Genomic DNA, 18,669 nt, shown 5'->3' with positions numbered 1-18,669 from the left:
TTGGGATTTTTTTAAGATTTTGTACAAGCAATCATGTTGATTACAAAAAATAGGTTTCCATTGCCGAAGCACCCTTAAAAACATGTTGTCTTCCCTACCATTTGTTGTGAATAAACAGAAATAACGATAAATTATGTTTTTATACATGTGTTTTGGCAGTGGAAATGCGAGTTAAAGTAAAAACAACCATTCATAACAATATAACTAGAATTCATAATTATATCTACTGGATTAAAAACGTTCAAACCTATAAAGATAGCTGTGTAATTACAATCTTTCCATTTTGTTCTGTCTGTATTAGATAGCTCGAACGATACTTTACTGATATTGTTATCTAGTCTGCAAATATATATCAGGTTGTACATATCTATGTTCAGGTCGACAAATATGCATTGTTCCATCTAAAAAAATATATTTTTTTATATCAAAAGGTGGCAAACGAGCAAACGGCCACCTGAATTCGCCGAAATAGCGAGGCGACCGTTGCCAATAGACATCCGCAAATGCATATGCTATCTTTAATGAACGGAGAAGGGGACGCAAAGAAAGAGGATATTTTCCCCTTCTTATGCGTCCCCTCTTCCGCCAAATCCACTATCCCTTCCCATCCTTTCCTAATAAGAAAATTGTCCGAAGGAAAATTGGTCTAAAATTAGGCCTCCGGCACCACACTCATCAGACGAAATGCGGAATTGCTTCCACTTCACGCCTGTTTTCTGTGTGGTCGTGGTATTGCACCGGTCGTCCCGGCCAATTCGTGCACCCAACAAATATTGTTGTTTCGGGATCTACCACTGTTAAATTGATACTTGGTAATTTTATATTATTACATTGGAAGACGGCGGTAATATGTTTGAAAACTATACCTGTATATTTAAAAAAATAATGACATTATTACAGAAAAACCAAACTAAGCTCAATCAACAATGTTGTCATACAAATGTAAGCATTCGTTGGTAGGTACATAACACATATATCCTTACATGAAATATGTACTCTGTAAAAGACTGTGTTAATATTTGTAAATAATGTAATCATATCTATATATATAAAAGAAAGTTGTGTTAGTTACACTATTTATAACTCAAGAACGGCTGAATCGATTTAACTGAAAATTGGTGGGCAGATAGCTAAGAATCAGGAAACGGACATAGGATAATTTTTACCCCGTTTTCTATTTTTTATTCCGCGCGGACGGAGTCGCGGGTAAAAGCTAGTATCTATATATATAAAAGAAAGTCGTGTTAGTTACACTATTTATAACTCAAGATCGGCTGAATCGATTTGACTGAAAATTGGTGGGCAGGTAGCTTAAAACCAGGAAACGGACATAGGATAATTTTTACCCCGTTTTCTATTTTTTTATTCCGCGCGGACGGAGTCGCGGGTAAAAGCTAGTTCGTAGATAAACATGACATCACGTTGTTAACTTGTCAATTACTTGAGTATATTTTGATTATAATTGTAAATAATTTACCATTTTTATTTCACCATCGTGGACTGTACGATGTTTGAATACTAATTGATTTCATAATAAAAAGTAGTCGCACAATGAAACCACTGTGAGACGGACCAGATTTATGTTAATGTGATGAGTCGAAACCAAAGTAAAAAAAAACCTTAATGCATTTAATTATTAATCTATTTTTGAAGCGAAGTGCATTCAAAAATAATAAAGATTCTCATATAATTTTGTATTGAATAATTTACGCAAGTTAAAAAAAAATTATAAGATAAATGAAATTAAAATAATGACATTTTAATAGATTATTTATTTATTCCTCTTTTTACAAATTTCACAAACACAGGCTTCGAGTTCCTTAATATTAAATCAGCTTGAAACTCGAGATCTGAACAGCCAGTTACGGGGAGCAACTTGAAGTTACGCAAGATGGCGGACACTGCAGTTTTCATTTGCATCATTGCAAACTTTTGTCCTGAAAATAACATCATGTATATCTACAATATTATATCAAATCTATCTTATATAGCCAAAGTTAACGTTATTTTTGTTCCCTACGGGTTCTTAAACCACTGGACATGTTTTGATGGAACTTTGATAGAATGTTCTAAGCTCTGAAAATTTTTGATTGCTATAAATACTTTGACATTAGTTGTATTGATATTTTGTATTGTTTAATTACAACAACAAACAGGGTTTATTTAATGCACTGTAAATCGTTCAATCATACCTATACAGTTTCTGGGTCCAGCACTGAACGGTATGTAGGCGTAGTTGTGACGTTTAGCAACATTTTCTGGCAAAAACCTGTCCGGGTCGAATTTGTCAGGATTCGGGTACAAGCTCTCCAGACGATGCAAATCATAAATGTGAATGTGGCATAATGTCCCAGCTGGTACAGTGTAATTACCTAAAACCATGATAATTACGAAATATAAATCTTGAGAAGAGATCACTTCAGCGATCTCCCAAAATCTACATCTTCGGATCTCCTTTATTGACCATTTACCGACTCTGTCGAACCAACGACGAATGTCACAAAGTGAAATTAATTTTAATATACTTATTTTGTTATTGATTAGATGTAATTTAAATTATTGATAACATAATAGAGTTCGCTATATAAATGCTAAAACTTTTCTAGATAACAAGCAATTCCCGCTTGAAATAAGTTCAAAAATGTAGTCTAAAATAGTTAGTAATAAATGCTTACTGAGTTGGACATTATTATTAAGTTTACGGCTGATAAAAGGCACTGGTGGGTACAGTCTGATGGCTTCTTTGATACACCGCTCTAGGTATCGCATCTCATTGAGATCCTCCATTGTGACTGCTCGATTTGTTTTACCGTATATCTCGTTTAATTCTGCTAATATTTTATCCTAGAATGCACAAAATAGAATAAGGAAAAAAGGAATATCATAAATTCGAGAACAGGAGAAACAAAGGCGATGTTATGCACAAAATAAAAGGGAAAAGGCAAAGGGGAAGGCCAAGAAGAACGTTCTTGGAACAAATTAAAGAGAAAGTAGACGTATCGTATCAGGAAGTCGAAGAGAATGGCACTTTTAAAGACTACAATGGAATGGCTCAACGGTCAAGGACAACGAAGTTTTTCAATACGACGATAATGATGAAACAGGATACATACCTGTATGTCAGGATGGTTGGCGATTAGCATTAAACAATATGTTAAGGCAGCTGCAGTTGTGTCATGACCCTGTAGGGAAATTTCAAATTATTTTTAACAATGTTTAAAGATCTAGATTAAGGTACCTAAAATAAAGATCGCAATTTTTACGAATGATTGTTACCTCAAACATAAACGTATCCACTTCCTCTTCGATGCCTGCATTATCAATTAAACCATCTTTTTCAGCTAATATCAGCAAATCTAACATCGCTGTTCTTCTTTTTTTTCTATAAATATTTACAGAATCATCTTCAGTACTATTACTGCTATCGTTTGATAAATCTATTCCATTATCCGCTATGTATTTTTTTCTCTCTTTTATAACATTACGCGTAAAGTTATGAACAATGGAAAGATATTTGTTTTGACGTTTTGCTAGAGCAGATAGATTAAATAAGAAATCTGCGTACAGGTAAATTCTGACAAATCTTTGTACTAATAAAAGTCCTAACTCGTGAATTGCAGTCTTGTAAGACTTGCCCGTTGAATCGTCGCTGAGTTTTGTTCCCATTGCGGATTCTGTAAGAGACATATTCCAATTAAATATTTATCTAAATACTGATGGTACAACTAATTCCGCTCAACCAACCCGTACTGAGCCGGCGAGGTTCACTATGGCCTAGTCACCCCTAACTTAGGGTAGGCTCCGAGCCCGTAGTCCAAGTGAGGACGTATAGTGAGCTGATGGTGATGAATTAAAACAAAAATTATTTTACAATACCAAAAAATAAAAAGGGATATTAATTATATCTTTAGAAGAGTGTTGAATAAGTTAGGGAATTTTGGTCTTTTTTGTTCTGTCTACCATGAGATTTATTTAAAATACGAAAATGAAAGAAGCGTCTACTTTTACCGCAATTACTATAGACAGGGAGCATCTTTATATCAGATTAAAAATAAATAAAAGCTCTCAGTCTATGGCGGTACAGTAATCATATTATTTTATTGCATGAATATGAAAAGTGCAAAAATATATTATTCGAGTTCGAGGCGATTTAAATGATCCAAAAACGTTAAATACGTTTGGTTTTTTATTTTGTTTTTCGTGGTTCTGTAGGTATGATCAGAAACCGACAGAACATACGAATAAGTATTTTTAAATGTCCATTGTATTGTGCCCGCTTGTAGGATACACTAAAACGATTTTAAAATGTGTTCGATTAGAATTTTGTCTCAATTGTTTAAAGTCAGTTACGCTCCTTTGTTTTTTATAATTGATTGATTGCTTATTTGTTTTATGTTTATGTTTTTTGTAATTTCTACTATTATTAATTTTTTGATTTTCGACAATAAACAAAATGTTTAAAAATTCCTATACATACCGCAAATACTTTGAAGTGTGCATTCAGATATAATAGGTACCAAGTCGACTTCAACATTAAGAACTTTATTGACAGTGTCCACAAGGCGGTCGGCGCTGTCCTTTAGGCTTACGAGGTATCGCTGTAAAATGTTGAAATGGAAAGCCGGCGTCAGGATCTTCCTACGATCCAACCATTTTGATCCTGAAACAGAGGATGAAAGTATTTATTTATATTTCTCAAGGTAATACTTATCATAATAATAAGTTTTTATTGAAACATAATCCTCGCGAAAAAGCATACATTACAAAGAAACTTCATTTTTTTAAACTAGTGTGTCGAAAAATAAAATGTACAACGTACCACCACTCAATAACAGTCCATCGTTCAGCCAGGGTTTTAAAAATTTGTATATTACGCTTTTCTCGTGATATTTCATGCTGGTTAAAATAATCTGTGGATAGAAACAAATATGTTACGAAGGATACTGAAGTTATAAATACAAAGACAATTTAGTCACTCACTTCGACATCATCCGGATTGTAAATGAAAACAGCTCCAATTGGGAAGGACCAGAATCTGTATATGCCATTATAATTCTTTGCCAATTCTCTTCCGAAGCGAAAAAGTTCCACTGCAAAAATACATCTTATATGTTATTAGCTGCCGGCCGAGACTCTGTCCACGCGGAATTAAAAAAAAAACTTATTAATTATGTTCTACATATGTGCCAAGTTATATTAAGATTGGTTGTGCCGTTTCAAACAAACATCTATCCATCCAGCTACACTTTCGCATTTATAAAATTAGTAAGAAAAAGACATACGCTAAGGATTATTATTCTTACATTACAAATTTAGATCTTAAACTGTCATGTTAATAAATTAATTATAGTTTAATTTCAATTATAGGAAGTTATTATGATTATGATGGTATGACTGATTTAATAACCAGGAAAAATATTAAACATTAATGTCTCCGGGTATAAAGTGAAAAATTGTAAGCGAAAGGCACTCCAATTTTACTTACTTGTGCAATTTCATTTATTTTAATCCCTACCGAATATGATTACCATCATGTACAAAAAATTAAGTTGCTATTTTTTTTAAAGGGAGATAACCCTTTAGAATGTGAACTAATTCTCTTGTCCTTTATTCACTGAAACTTTTAACTTATGAAGTCTTTTCTCAGATAATTTTACTTCTTATTAATATTATATATGCGAATGTTTAGATGGATGGATGGATGTTTGTTTGAAGGTATCTCCAGAACGGCTAAGCGCATCTTGATGAAATTTGGCACAGATGTAGACAAAGTCTGGAAAAACACATAAGCAACTCATTAGATTTTTTTTTATCCGCGCGGATGGAGTAGCGGGCGAACGCTAGTATCTTATTTTTCCGAACGCAAGTTTTTTCCAAAATCAGAAACAAAAGACTGCGGGAGTCTGTGGAACGCGAGCATAAAGGAACTGGAGTCTTCGATCCTTATCCTCCATCGAGGTCTCCTCGTCCGAATTGCGGCCGCCTCTTACACTAATATCGTTATTGTTCCTTTCGGTTGCTTTGACTTACACTACCACCAAAAAAGTTACTCAATATTTTCAGCTTTTAAACCAACGCTGATGAAGTGAAAGACTATTATAACACGATATTCATGTACAGGCAATACTACGATTTGATGTGGAACAATTTTTACAAGCACTACAGTTGTTCATTTTTGATCAATGTTATTTAAGTTGTCTGTGTCCGTGGTTGTGTCCGCAGCTGTGAGCGCACAGTACAAATATCGTTCGTCGGTCGTTGCAACGCTTGCAATATATGTTATTGCACGCGGCACTGTACTAAACGTTGTGAGATTATGCACAAACAATTGACTTTGTTAATTTTACTTATTTCATATTTTTTTTAACTTATACGATAGTACGAACTATTTGTTAACTGTTAATTAAGGAAACATATCTGATAAAGTGAAAATATATACCACAATTTTTAATTTTTTTCAATGAACTAAACTTGTTGTTGACTGCGCGCTCGAATATGATGATTTGGTTGTAGATGATTGCTGATTGCAGGTGTATGATGGTGGTTATAGGTGATTACAAACGACTGCATGGTGTAGGAGATTGTAAGAGTTTACAGATGGTTGCAGGTGGTAAAAGGTGCTTGCAGGTGGTAGCTATTATTTGTAAGTAATTGGAAATGATTAAATGTTGTTATAGACAATGTCATACAATAACAACAACACTGAGCAGACAGTTATTATTAATTTTGTTGTTATCAGCCATATCTTGGTACGTATATTGAATTGCAACATAAATGAAGACAACAAGCTTATTATGATTCCCACTTCACTTTCAACAAAACAAAAAGTTTCTGCAATAAAATAAAATTTTGCTTTTTTTAAAAATTTCAATTTGTTACTAACATTATAATTGTTAAATAAAAAATACAACTACACATTTAAGATCTATTATATGTATTATATATACTATACACGTATTTAACATTTTCTGTTTTTTTTTCTTCTGGTAATAAATAAAAAATAACCGTGTAAATTATATGTATGTAAAAATTAAATTACTATGCTGACCCTCGGTAAGAGAAACGGCAAGATGATAACGTGCAATAAATTCTTTCTAATTTTTTAACAGAATGAAAATAATCTAGTCTCACTCCTAACATTAGCAGTAAACAAAGGACATATACTGCACACATCTAACTGTTTCTATACTAAGGTTTTTATAATTCCCGATATTAAATACTCCTAATACTGATGTTAAACTGATAACTGGTATTATGTTTGTGACTGATTTATCAGTAAATAATAATTTAAGCTGATTATGGATTCTTATAATTAAGATTGCACGATACAATAATTTTTTGTTACTATGCATGCGAGAACTAAGAAAGGATTTTACGAAAAACATTGACAATTTTTATCGATTCATGAATGTTATGTTTTTCTAACTTTCTGGTTTCCTTAATAAATAAATAACAATAACGTTAAATATTAAATAGTAGCTGTTGCCAGCGATTTCGTTTAGGCACAATTAATTAAACAACATTTATTTCAAATTTAATCTGGATCCTAATTTAAACTTATCCAGACAATAACAAATATTACTAATAAAATAAAGAATTGTGTCCAACCAAAGGAAAGAGGGATATGAAATGTTATTTATACATTTAAATCAATTATAACAATGAGAAAGTGAAAAAAATAATTGAAAAAACTGATACCAAGGTTCAAGATGCATCGTTAAATAATTTTGCCTTGTACAAAAATATGATTTGGTATTATAAGTTATACTTTTTAATTTAATAATAAATCAAATTGTCTAGAAATTTTCACTTCCACAGGAGAATTATCCGTTTATAAAATAATATTTTCAATTTTTGATGCAAACCTAAATATATTATTACCTGGTGACTTAACTCCTTGTAAACCATTCCCAACAATGAAATGATCTTTTAATCCAGGTATTTTTCTGATCAACGCTGCTTTTCTATTATAATTGAACAGAATATGAACAATAAATAAAATCGCGGCAATATAAAAAAGGAAAAATAACATTTTTGTAAAACAATGCTACCCTCGTCATGTAGTAAACATAACTGGCGTATAGTTTATCAGAGCCACTTGATAAAGTATTTATCTTTAAAATGCACTTGCCCTCTACCACACAATTTTTATCGCTTATTAATAACTTCAGTATGTTCAAATTAAAAAAAAAAATATAGTAAGAAAAACAAGTATGTTTACATCCTAGTTTTTTGTGTGAAAAGCAAGTAAACGGTCCCCAAAAATCGAGGTACAGATGCTACCAATATTCATATACGTGTATAGAGATAAAAGATAAGTAAGTTAGATGAAATCTTTTCCTAAAGTTGTGACTAGTTGCCTTCCTAATTGACCCCTACGAAGGGATTTCCCCTTGCTCAAGAGAATAAACTAGAAGTATTACAAAGGGTACTATTTCACACAAACTTGACTTATACATCAGTCGACAAAGAACGGTGATTATTGTAGCACGGTTCCGACCAATCAACGTAAAAGCTCTAACCGCCCAAATCCCTGAAAAACTTTATTTATTTTAATTATTTGAAGTTGAAAGTTAGTAAGGGTGGGTGGTAATTGCAGTATTTATAATATTGTAGTTTAAGTTCAAGTGTAAGGAGGACACCCGTTCGGCATAAAAGTCAGAAAGATGACATAATGTTGTCTGAAACATGTTGACTTTTAGAGCTCAGCAAAATGTTGTCTTTTCGATAACTTTTTGCCGATGTCATTTTAAAGCAATCTCAATGATAACTAAATGATGACTTTTCGAGAACATATTTTTTTGTTAATAAAACTTTAAAAAAATTTCAGATTTATTGAATTTCCTTAATAATCATTTAAAAAAAACAATTCTAATTTGTTACTTTTTCAAAAATAAATTTGGTGTTCAATTCAAAAATAATTCGAAATTGAAATATACGAAAAATTGAATTGTTAGTACTTTTCGCGACAACAGCGGCCATTTTGTTCTATACGGACCTCTCACTCTCACTCACCATTAAAGAGTGATTGTTGACAAGCGTGAATTGCATCGTAATTCGTTCGGCATTGCTAAGTGTTTTTATTCAATTATTACAACATAAACGTATTATTTTTGACTTAACATACTGGTTGAAACTATAATTAATAGTATTTGTGATTCTTACTATTCAGTTAGTTATCAAGAATTTAATTGCCGAACAAATAAACTTGTAAGTATGAATATAGGTTATAAACACATTTTTTATATTTTACAACTAATTAAATTATTTAAAATTGTTGTAAGACGATGCTCGTCGCTATTTTAATTAAATGCAGTTTAAATATTTTACTTTTTAAAATATTTCTAACTTTAAACATGTGTATACAATTTTGTTCATTTAATTCATACATTCATACATAATAAAAAAAAACTTATCAGCATCGTCTTTGTAAAAGTGTCTGATAAAATTTAGAATGCGCTAAAATTTAATGAATATTTTCAATTTCTAATTTGATATTTTTTTAGGATTCAACACAAGATGTAAAAGTAAGAAACTAAAAGTAGAAAGAGGATAATATCATCGTCAAGTTCTTCTGATAATGAGGTTATGTAACAAATAAAGTTGTTCAATTATATATAATTATTTTGTTCCTTATTAATAAAACACTTTATTTTCAGATAGCGGAATAAATAATATACCAATGCCACCCGCCACGTACGTGAGCCAAAAGGATCAGCAACCACTACCAACATTTAAAACTCCTATATCATTACTTGAGCCGTAAAAGTATTTATAATTTTAATAATAAGATTATTTATATTGGTATGTCATATCGTTATTATTCATTGTGTTATCAAATAAACAATAATTAAACCTATTTACCATGTCAATTTTAATTTTACACTAGCCTCTTAATTTTAACATAAAAACGTTAACTTTATGATCTCTAGAAAATGTTATCTTTCTGATATCTTTTTAATGATCTCTAAAAGATGGCGCTAGATGGCTCATAAGAGAGCTTTATGTTAACTTTATGTTAACTTTATGTTAACTTTATGTTGATTTTTTGGTTATCATTTCTGATATCAGATCTTGAATAATGTTAACATTAAGAGAACTTTATGCTATCTTCTTGCCGAACGGGCACCTTTTGCGTATGTGATCCAGCACGTGGGGAATCCGTGCTACACATGCTTACGGAGTCTGTAGAGCGGACGCCAAGATGTAATTAAAAGAAAATTGTGCGAAGGGAAATAGGTCTAAAATGAGGCCTCCGGTACAACACTCATCAGACGAAATGCGGAATTGCTTCCACTTCACGCCTGTTTTCTGTGTGGTCGTGGTATTGTACCGGTCGTCCCGGCCAATTCGTGCACCCAACAAATATTGTTGTTTCGGGATCTACCGCTGTTAAATTGGTACTTGGTACTTTTATATTATAACATTGGAAGACGACGGTAAATTTTCTGAAAATTATACCTACATATTTAAAAAATGATATTATTACAGAAACACCAAACTAAGCTCAACATGGTTGATGTTGTCATACGAATGTAAGTATTTGTTGGTAGGTACATAACACATATATCCTTCCATGAAATATGTATCCTGTAAAAGGCTGTATTAATATTTGTAAATAATGTAATCATTCGTAGATAAACATGACTTCACATTGTTAACTTGTCAATTACTTGAGTATATTTTGATTATAATTTTAAATAATTTTCATTATGAAACCACTGTGAGACCGACCAGATTTTCGTTAATGTGATGAGTCGAAACCAAAGAAAAAACATTAATGCACATAATTATTAATCTCTCTTTGTAGTACGAAGCGAAGTGCATTAAAAAATAATAAAGATTCTCACATAATTTTGTATTGGATAATTTACGCAAGTTAAAAAAAATGAAAAGATAAATGGAATTAAAATAATGACATTTTAATAGATTATTTATTTATTCCTCTTTTTACAAATTTCACAAACACAGGCTTCGAGTTCCTTAATATTAAATCAGATTGAAACTGCAAATCTGAACAGCCAGTGACGGGGAGCAACTTGAAGTTACGCAAGATGGCGGACACTGCAGTTTTCATTTGCATCATTGCAAACTTTTGTCCTGAAAATAACATCATGTATAATATATCTACAATATTATATCAAATCTATCTTATATAGCCAAAGTTTACGTTATTTTTGTTCCCTACGGGTTCTTAAACCACTGGACATGTTTTGATGGAACTTTGATAGAATGTTCTAAGCTCTGAAAATTTTTGATTGCTATAAATACTTTGACATTAGTTGTATTGATATTTTGTATTGTTTAATTACAACAACAAACAGGGTTTAATTAATGCATTGTAAATCGTTCAATCATACCTATACAATTTCTGGGTCCAGCACTGAACGGTATGTAGGCGTAGTTGTGACGTTTAGCAACATTTTCTGGCAAAAACCTGTCCGGGTCGAATTTGTCAGGATTCGGGTACAAGCTCTCCAGACGATGCAAATCATAAATGTGAATGTGGCATAATGTCCCAGCTGGTACAGTGTAATTACCTAAAACCATGATAATTACGAAATATAAATCACTATTGTCATTGATACGAGTATTCTAAGCGGTACAATCACAGTAGTTTAAAGAAATGCAGTTCTTTAATGTAGAGATCTTGAGAAGAGATCACTTCAGCGATCTCACAAAATCCAAATCCAAATTTATTGAACATTTACCGACTCTGCCAAACCAACGACGTATGTCACAAAGTGAAATTAATTTTAATATACTTATTTTGTCATTGATTAGATGTAATTGAAATTAGCTATTGATAACATAATAGAGTTCACTGTATAAATGCTAAAGATTTTCTAGATAACAAGCGATTCCCGCTTGAAAATATAAGTTCGAAAATGTAGTCTAAAATAGCTAGTAATAAATGCTTACTGAGTTGGACATTATTATTAAGTTTACGGCTGATAAAAGGCACTGGTGGGTACAGTCTGATGGCTTCTTTGATACATCGCTCTAGGTACCGCATCTCATTGAGATCCTCCATTGTGACTGCTCGATTTGTTTCACCGTATATCTCGTTTAATTCTGCTAATATTTTATCCTAGAACAATACAATATGGAGAAAATAGAATAAGGAAAAAAAGGAATATCATAAATTCGAGAACAGGAGAAACAAAGGCGATGTTATACATTAAATAAAAGGGAAAAGGTAAAGGGGAAGGCCAAGAAGAACGTTCTTGGAACAAATCAAAGAGAAAGTAGACGTATCGTATCAGGAAGTCGAAGAGAATGGCACTTTTAAAGACTACAATGGAATGGCTCAACGGTCAAGGACAACGAAGTTTTTTCAATACGACGATAATGATGAAACAGGATACATACCTGTATGTCAGGATGGTTGGCGATTAGCATAAAGCAATATGTTAAGGCAGCTGCAGTTGTGTCATGACCCTGTAGGGAAATTTCAAATTATTTTTAACAATGTTTAAAGATCTAGATTAAGGTAACTAAAATAAAGATCGCAATTTTTACGAATGATTGTTACCTCAAACATAAACGTATCCACTTCCTCTTCGATGCCTGCATTATCAATTAAACCATCTTTTTCAGCTAATATCAGCAAATCTAACATCGCTGTTCTTCTTTTTTTTCTATAAATATTTACAGAATCATCTTCAGTACTATTACTGTTATCGTTTGATAAATCTATTCCATTATCCGCTATGTATTTTTTTCTCTCTTTTATAACATTACGCGTAAAGTTATGAACAATGGAAAGATATTTGTTTTGACGTTTTGCTAGAGCAGATAGATTAAATAAGAAATCTGCGTACAGGTAAATTCTGACAAATCTTTGTACTAATAAAAGTCCTAACTCGTGAATTGCAGTCTTGTAAGACTTGCCCGTTGAATCGTCGCTGAGTTTTGTTCCCATTGCGGATTCTGTAAGAGACATATTCCAATTAAATATTTATCTAAATACTGATGGTACAACTAATTCCGCTCAACCAACCCGCACTGAGCCGGCGAGGTTCACTATGGCCTAGTCACCCCTAACTTAGGGTAGGCTCCGAGCCCGTAGTCCAAGTGAGGACGTATAGTGAGCTGATGGTGATGAATTAAAACAAAAATTATTTTACAATACCAAAAAATAAAAAGGGATATTAATTATATCTTTAGAAGAGTGTTGAATAAGTTAGGGAATTTTGGTCTTTTTTGTTCTGTCTACCATGAGATTTATTTAAAATACGAAAATGAAAGAAGCGTCTACTTTTACCGCAATTACTATAGACAGGGAGCATCTTTATATCAGATTAAAAATAAATAAAAGCTCTCAGTCTATGGCGGTACAGTAATCATATTATTTTATTGCATGAATATGAAAAGTGCAAAAATATATTATTCGAGTTCGAGGCGATTTAAATGATCCAAAAACGTTAAATACGTTTGGTTTTTTATTTTGTTTTTCGTGGTTCTGTAGGTATGATCAGAAACCGACAGAACATACGAATAAGTATTTTTAAATGTCCATTGTATTGTGCCCGCTTGTAGGATACACTAAAACGATTTTAAAATGTGTTCGATTAGAATTTTGTCTCAATTGTTTAAAGTCAGTTACGCTCCTTTGTTTTTTATAATTGATTGATTGCTTATTTGTTTTATGTTTATGTTTTTTGTAATTTCTACTATTATTAATTTTTTGATTTTCGACAATAAACAAAATGTTTAAAAATTCCTATACATACCGCAAATACTTTGAAGTGTGCATTCAGATATAATAGGTACCAAGTCGACTTCAACATTAAGAACTTTATTGACAGTGTCCACAAGGCGGTCGGCGCTGTCCTTTAGGCTTACGAGGTATCGCTGTAAAATGTTGAAATGGAAAGCCGGCGTCAGGATCTTCCTACGATCCAACCATTTTGATCCTGAAACAGAGGATGAAAGTATTTATTTATATTTCTCAAGGTAATACTTATCATAATAATAAGTTTTTATTGAAACATAATCCTCGCGAAAAAGCATACATTACAAAGAAACTTCATTTTTTTAAACTAGTGTGTCGAAAAATAAAATGTACAACGTACCACCACTCAATAACAGTCCATCGTTCAGCCAGGGTTTTAAAAATTTGTATATTACGCTTTTCTCGTGATATCTCATGCTGGTTAAAATAATCTGTGGATAGAAACAAATATGTTACGAAGGATACTGAAGTTATAAATACAAAGACAATTTAGTCACTCACTTCGACATCATCCGGATTGTAAATGAAAACAGCTCCAATTGGGAAGGACCAGAATCTGTATATGCCATTATAATTCTTTGCCAATTCTCTTCCGAAGCGAAAAAGTTCCACTGCAAAAATACATCTTATATGTTATTAGCTGCCGGCCGAGACTCTGTCCACGCGGAATTAAAAAAAAAACTTATTAATTATGTTCTACATATGTGCCAAGTTATATTAAGATTGGTTGTGCCGTTGCAAACAAACATCTATACATCCAGCTACACTTTCGCATTTATAAAATTAGTAAGAAAAAGACATACGCTAAGGATTATTATTCTTACATTACAAATTTAGATCTTAGACTGTCATGTTAATAAATTAATTATAGTTTAATTTCAATTATAGGAAGTTATTATGATTATGATGGTATGACTGATTTAATAACCAGGAAAAATATTAAACATTAATGTCTCCGGGTATAAAGTGAAAAATTGTAAGCGAAAGGCACTCCAATTTTACTTACTTGTGCAATTTCATTTATTTTTATCCCTACCGAATATGATTACCATCATGTACAAAAAATTAAGTTGCTATTTTTTTTTAAAGGGAGATAACCCTTTAGAATGTGAACTAATTCTCTTGTCCTTTATTCACTGAAACTTTTAACTTATGAAGTCTTTTCTCAGATAATTTTACTTCTTATTAATATTATATATGCGAATGTTTAGATGGATGGATGGATGTTTGTTTGAAGGTATCTCCAGAACGGCTAAGCGCATCTTGATGAAATTTGGCACAGATGTAGACAAAGTCTGGAAAAACACATAAGCAACTCATTAGATTTTTTTTTATCCGCGCGGATGGAGTAGCGGGCGAACGCTAGTATCTTATTTTTCCGAACGCAAGTTTTTTCCAAAATCAGAAACAAAAGACTGCGGGAGTCTGTGGAACGCGAGCATAAAGGAACTGGAGTCTTCGATCCTTATCCTCCATCGAGGTCTCCTCGTCCGAATTGCGGCCGCCTCTTACACTAATATCGTTATTGTTCCTTTCGGTTGCTTTGACTTACACTACCACCAAAAAAGTTACTCAATATTTTCAGCTTTTAAACCAACGCTGATGAAGTGAAAGACTATTATAACACGATATTCATGTACAGGCAATACTACGATTTGATGTGGAACAATTTTTACAAGCACTACAGTTGTTCATTTTTGATCAATGTTATTTAAGTTGTCTGTGTCCGTGGTTGTGTCCGCAGCTGTGAGCGCACAGTACAAATATCGTTCGTCGGTCGTTGCAACGCTTGCAATATATGTTATTGCACGCGGCACTGTACTAAACGTTGTGAGATTATGCACAAACAATTGACTTTGTTAATTTTACTTATTTCATATTTTTTTTAACTTATACGATAGTACGAACTATTTGTTAACTGTTAATTAAGGAAACATATCTGATAAAGTGAAAATATATACCACAATTTTTAATTTTTTTCAATGAACTAAACTTGTTGTTGACTGCGCGCTCGAATATGATGATTTGGTTGTAGATGATTGCTGATTGCAGGTGTATGATGGTGGTTATAGGTGATTACAAACGACTGCATGGTGTAGGAGATTGTAAGAGTTTACAGATGGTTGCAGGTGGTAAAAGGTGCTTGCAGGTGGTAGCTATTATTTGTAAGTAATTGGAAATGATTAAATGTTGTTATAGACAATGTCATACAATAACAACAACACTGAGCAGACAGTTATTATTAATTTTGTTGTTATCAGCCATATCTTGGTACGTATATTGAATTGCAACATAAATGAAGACAACAAGCTTATTATGATTCCCACTTCACTTTCAACAAAACAAAAAGTTTCTGCAATAAAATGAAATTTTGCTTTTTTTAAAAATTTCAATTTGTTACTAACATTATAATTGTTAAATAAAAAATACAACTACACATTTAAGATCTATTATATGTATTATATATACTATACACGTATTTAACATTTTCTGTTTTTTTTTCTTCTGGTAATAAATAAAAAATAACCGTGTAAATTATATGTATGTAAAAATTAAATTACTATGCTGACCCTCGGTAAGAGAAACGGCAAGATGATAACGTGCAATAAATTCTTTCTAATTTTTTAACAGAATGAAAATAATCTAGTCTCACTCCTAACATTAGCAGTAAACAAAGGACATATACTGCACACATCTAACTGTTTCTATACTAAGGTTTTTATAATTCCCGATATTAAATACTCCTAATACTGATGTTAAACTGATAACTGGTATTATGTTTGTGACTGATTTATCAGTAAATAATAATTTAAGCTGATTATGGATTCTTATAATTAAGATTGCACGATACAATAATTTTTTGTTACTATGCATGCGAGAACTAAGAAAGGATTTTACGAAAAACATTGACAATTTTTATCGATTCATGAATGTTATGTTTTTCTAACTTTCTGGTTTCCTTAATAAATAAATAACAATAACGTTAAATATTAAATAGTAGCTGTTGCCAGCGATTTCGTTTAGGCACAATTAATTAAACAACATTTATTTCAAATTTAATCTGGATCCTAATTTAAACTTATCCAGACAATAACAAATATTACTAATAAAATAAAGAATTGTGTCCAACCAAAGGAAAGAGGGATATGAAATGTTATTTATACATTTAAATCAATTATAACAATGAGAAAGTGAAAAAAATAATTGAAAAAACTGATACCAAGGTTCAAGATGCATCGTTAAATAATTTTGCGTTGTACAAAAATATGATTTGGTATTATAAGTTATACTTTTTAATAATAAATCAAATTGTCTAGAAATTTTCACTTCCACAGGAGAATTATCCGTTTATAAAATAATATTTTCAATTTTTGATGCAAACCTAAATATATTATTACCTGGTGACTTAACTCCTTGTAAACCATTCCCAACAATGAAATGATCTTTTAATCCAGGTATTTTTCTGATCAACGCTGCTTTTCTATTATAATTGAACAGAATATGAACAATAAATAAAATCGCGGCAATATAAGAAAGGAAAAATAACATTTTTGTAAAACAATGCTACCCTCGTCATGGAGTAAACATAACTGGCGTATAGTTTATCAGAGCCACTTGATAAAGTATTTATCTTTAAAATGCACTTGCCCTCTACCACACAATTTTTATCGCTTATTAATAACTTCAGTATGTTCAAATTAAAAAAAAAAATATAGTAAGAAAAACAAGTATGTTTACATCCTAGTTTTTTGTGTGAAAAGCAAGTAAACGGTCCCCAAAAATCGAGGTACAGATGCTACCAATATTCATATACGTGTATAGAGATAAAAGATAAGTAAGTTAGATGAAATCTTTTTCTAAAGTTGTGACTAGTTGCCTACCTAATTGACCCCTACGAAGGGATTTCCCCTTGCTCAAGAGAATAAACTAGAAGTATTACAAAGGGTACTATTTCACACAAACTTGACTTATACATCAGTCGACAAAGAACGGTGATTATTGTAGCACGGTTCCGACCAATCAACGTAAAAGCTCTAACCGCCCAAATCCCTGAAAAACTTTATTTATTTTAATTATTTGCCGTTGAAAGTTAGTAAGGGTGTGTGGTAATTGCAGTATTTATAATATTGTAGTCTAAGTTCAAGTGTAAGGAGGACACCTTTTGCGTATGTGATCCAGCACGTGGGGAATCCGTGCTACACATGCTTACGGAGTCTGTAGAGCAGACGCCAAGATGTAATTAAAAGAAAATTGTGCGAAGGGAAATAGGTCTAAAATGAGGCCTCCGGTACAACACTCATCAGACGAAATGCGGAATTGCTTCCACTTCACGCCTGTTTTCTGTGTGGTCGTGGTATTGTACCGGTCGTCCCGGCCAATTCGTGCACCCAACAAATATTGTTGTTTCGGGATCTACCGCTGTTAAATTGGTACTTGGTACTTTTATATTATAACATTGGAAGACGACGGTAAATTTTCTGAAAATTATACCTACATATTTAAAAAATGATATTATTACAGAAACACCAAACTAAGCTCAACATGGTTGATGTTGTCATACGAATGTAAGTATTTGTTGGTAGGTACATAACACATATATCCTTCCATGAAATATGTATCCTGTAAAAGGCTGTATTAATATTTGTAAATAATGTAATCATTCGTAGATAAACATGACTTCACATTGTTAACTTGTCAATTACTTGAGTATATTTTGATTATAATTTTAAATAATTTTCATTATGAAACCACTGTGAGACCGACCAGATTTTCGTTAATGTGATGAGTCGAAACCAAAGAAAAAACATTAATGCACATAATTATTAATCTCTCTTTGTAGTACGAAGCGAAGTGCATTAAAAAATAATAAAGATTCTCACATAATTTTGTATTGGATAATTTACGCAAGTTAAAAAAAATGAAAAGATAAA

At 32.0% G+C, this 18,669-nt stretch overlaps 2 protein-coding genes and 1 long non-coding RNA gene across 3 annotated transcripts; 1 reads left to right on the top strand and 2 right to left on the bottom strand.

Moving 5' to 3' along the window:
* Positions 1–1,779: 1,779 nt before the first annotated feature.
* Positions 1,780–8,982, bottom strand: LOC106717582 (cytochrome P450 4C1; the record flags this gene model as incomplete). Its single annotated transcript, XM_045681236.1, has 9 exons — positions 8,961–8,982; positions 4,981–5,090; positions 4,820–4,910; positions 4,478–4,660; positions 3,277–3,674; positions 3,114–3,182; positions 2,676–2,844; positions 2,193–2,372; positions 1,780–1,937 (listed from the first exon to the last, which is right to left on the bottom strand). Coding segments are annotated over exons 1-9 (1,380 nt in total), but the record flags the coding sequence as incomplete, so codon positions are not given.
* Positions 8,982–9,755, top strand: LOC123722517. The gene is made up of 3 exons (XR_006756501.1): positions 8,982–9,210; positions 9,507–9,585; positions 9,660–9,755. It is a non-coding gene; the product is annotated as an uncharacterized LOC123722517 (long non-coding RNA).
* A 1,187-nt stretch (positions 9,756–10,942) lies between these two features.
* On the bottom strand, positions 10,943–14,790 carry LOC123721716 (cytochrome P450 4C1-like; the record flags this gene model as incomplete). Its single annotated transcript, XM_045681228.1, has 9 exons — positions 14,775–14,790; positions 14,240–14,349; positions 14,079–14,169; positions 13,737–13,919; positions 12,536–12,933; positions 12,373–12,441; positions 11,923–12,091; positions 11,361–11,540; positions 10,943–11,100 (listed from the first exon to the last, which is right to left on the bottom strand). Coding segments are annotated over exons 1-9 (1,374 nt in total), but the record flags the coding sequence as incomplete, so codon positions are not given.
* Between the last annotated feature and the right edge of the window lie 3,879 nt (positions 14,791–18,669).

The sequence above is a fragment of the Papilio machaon genome, chromosome 2, assembly GCF_912999745.1.
Source record: "Papilio machaon chromosome 2, ilPapMach1.1, whole genome shotgun sequence".
Lineage (NCBI taxonomy): Eukaryota > Metazoa > Arthropoda > Insecta > Lepidoptera > Papilionidae > Papilio > Papilio machaon.
The sequence above is the reverse complement of the archived record's forward strand: the minus strand, read 5'-3'. Positions and strand labels throughout refer to the sequence as shown.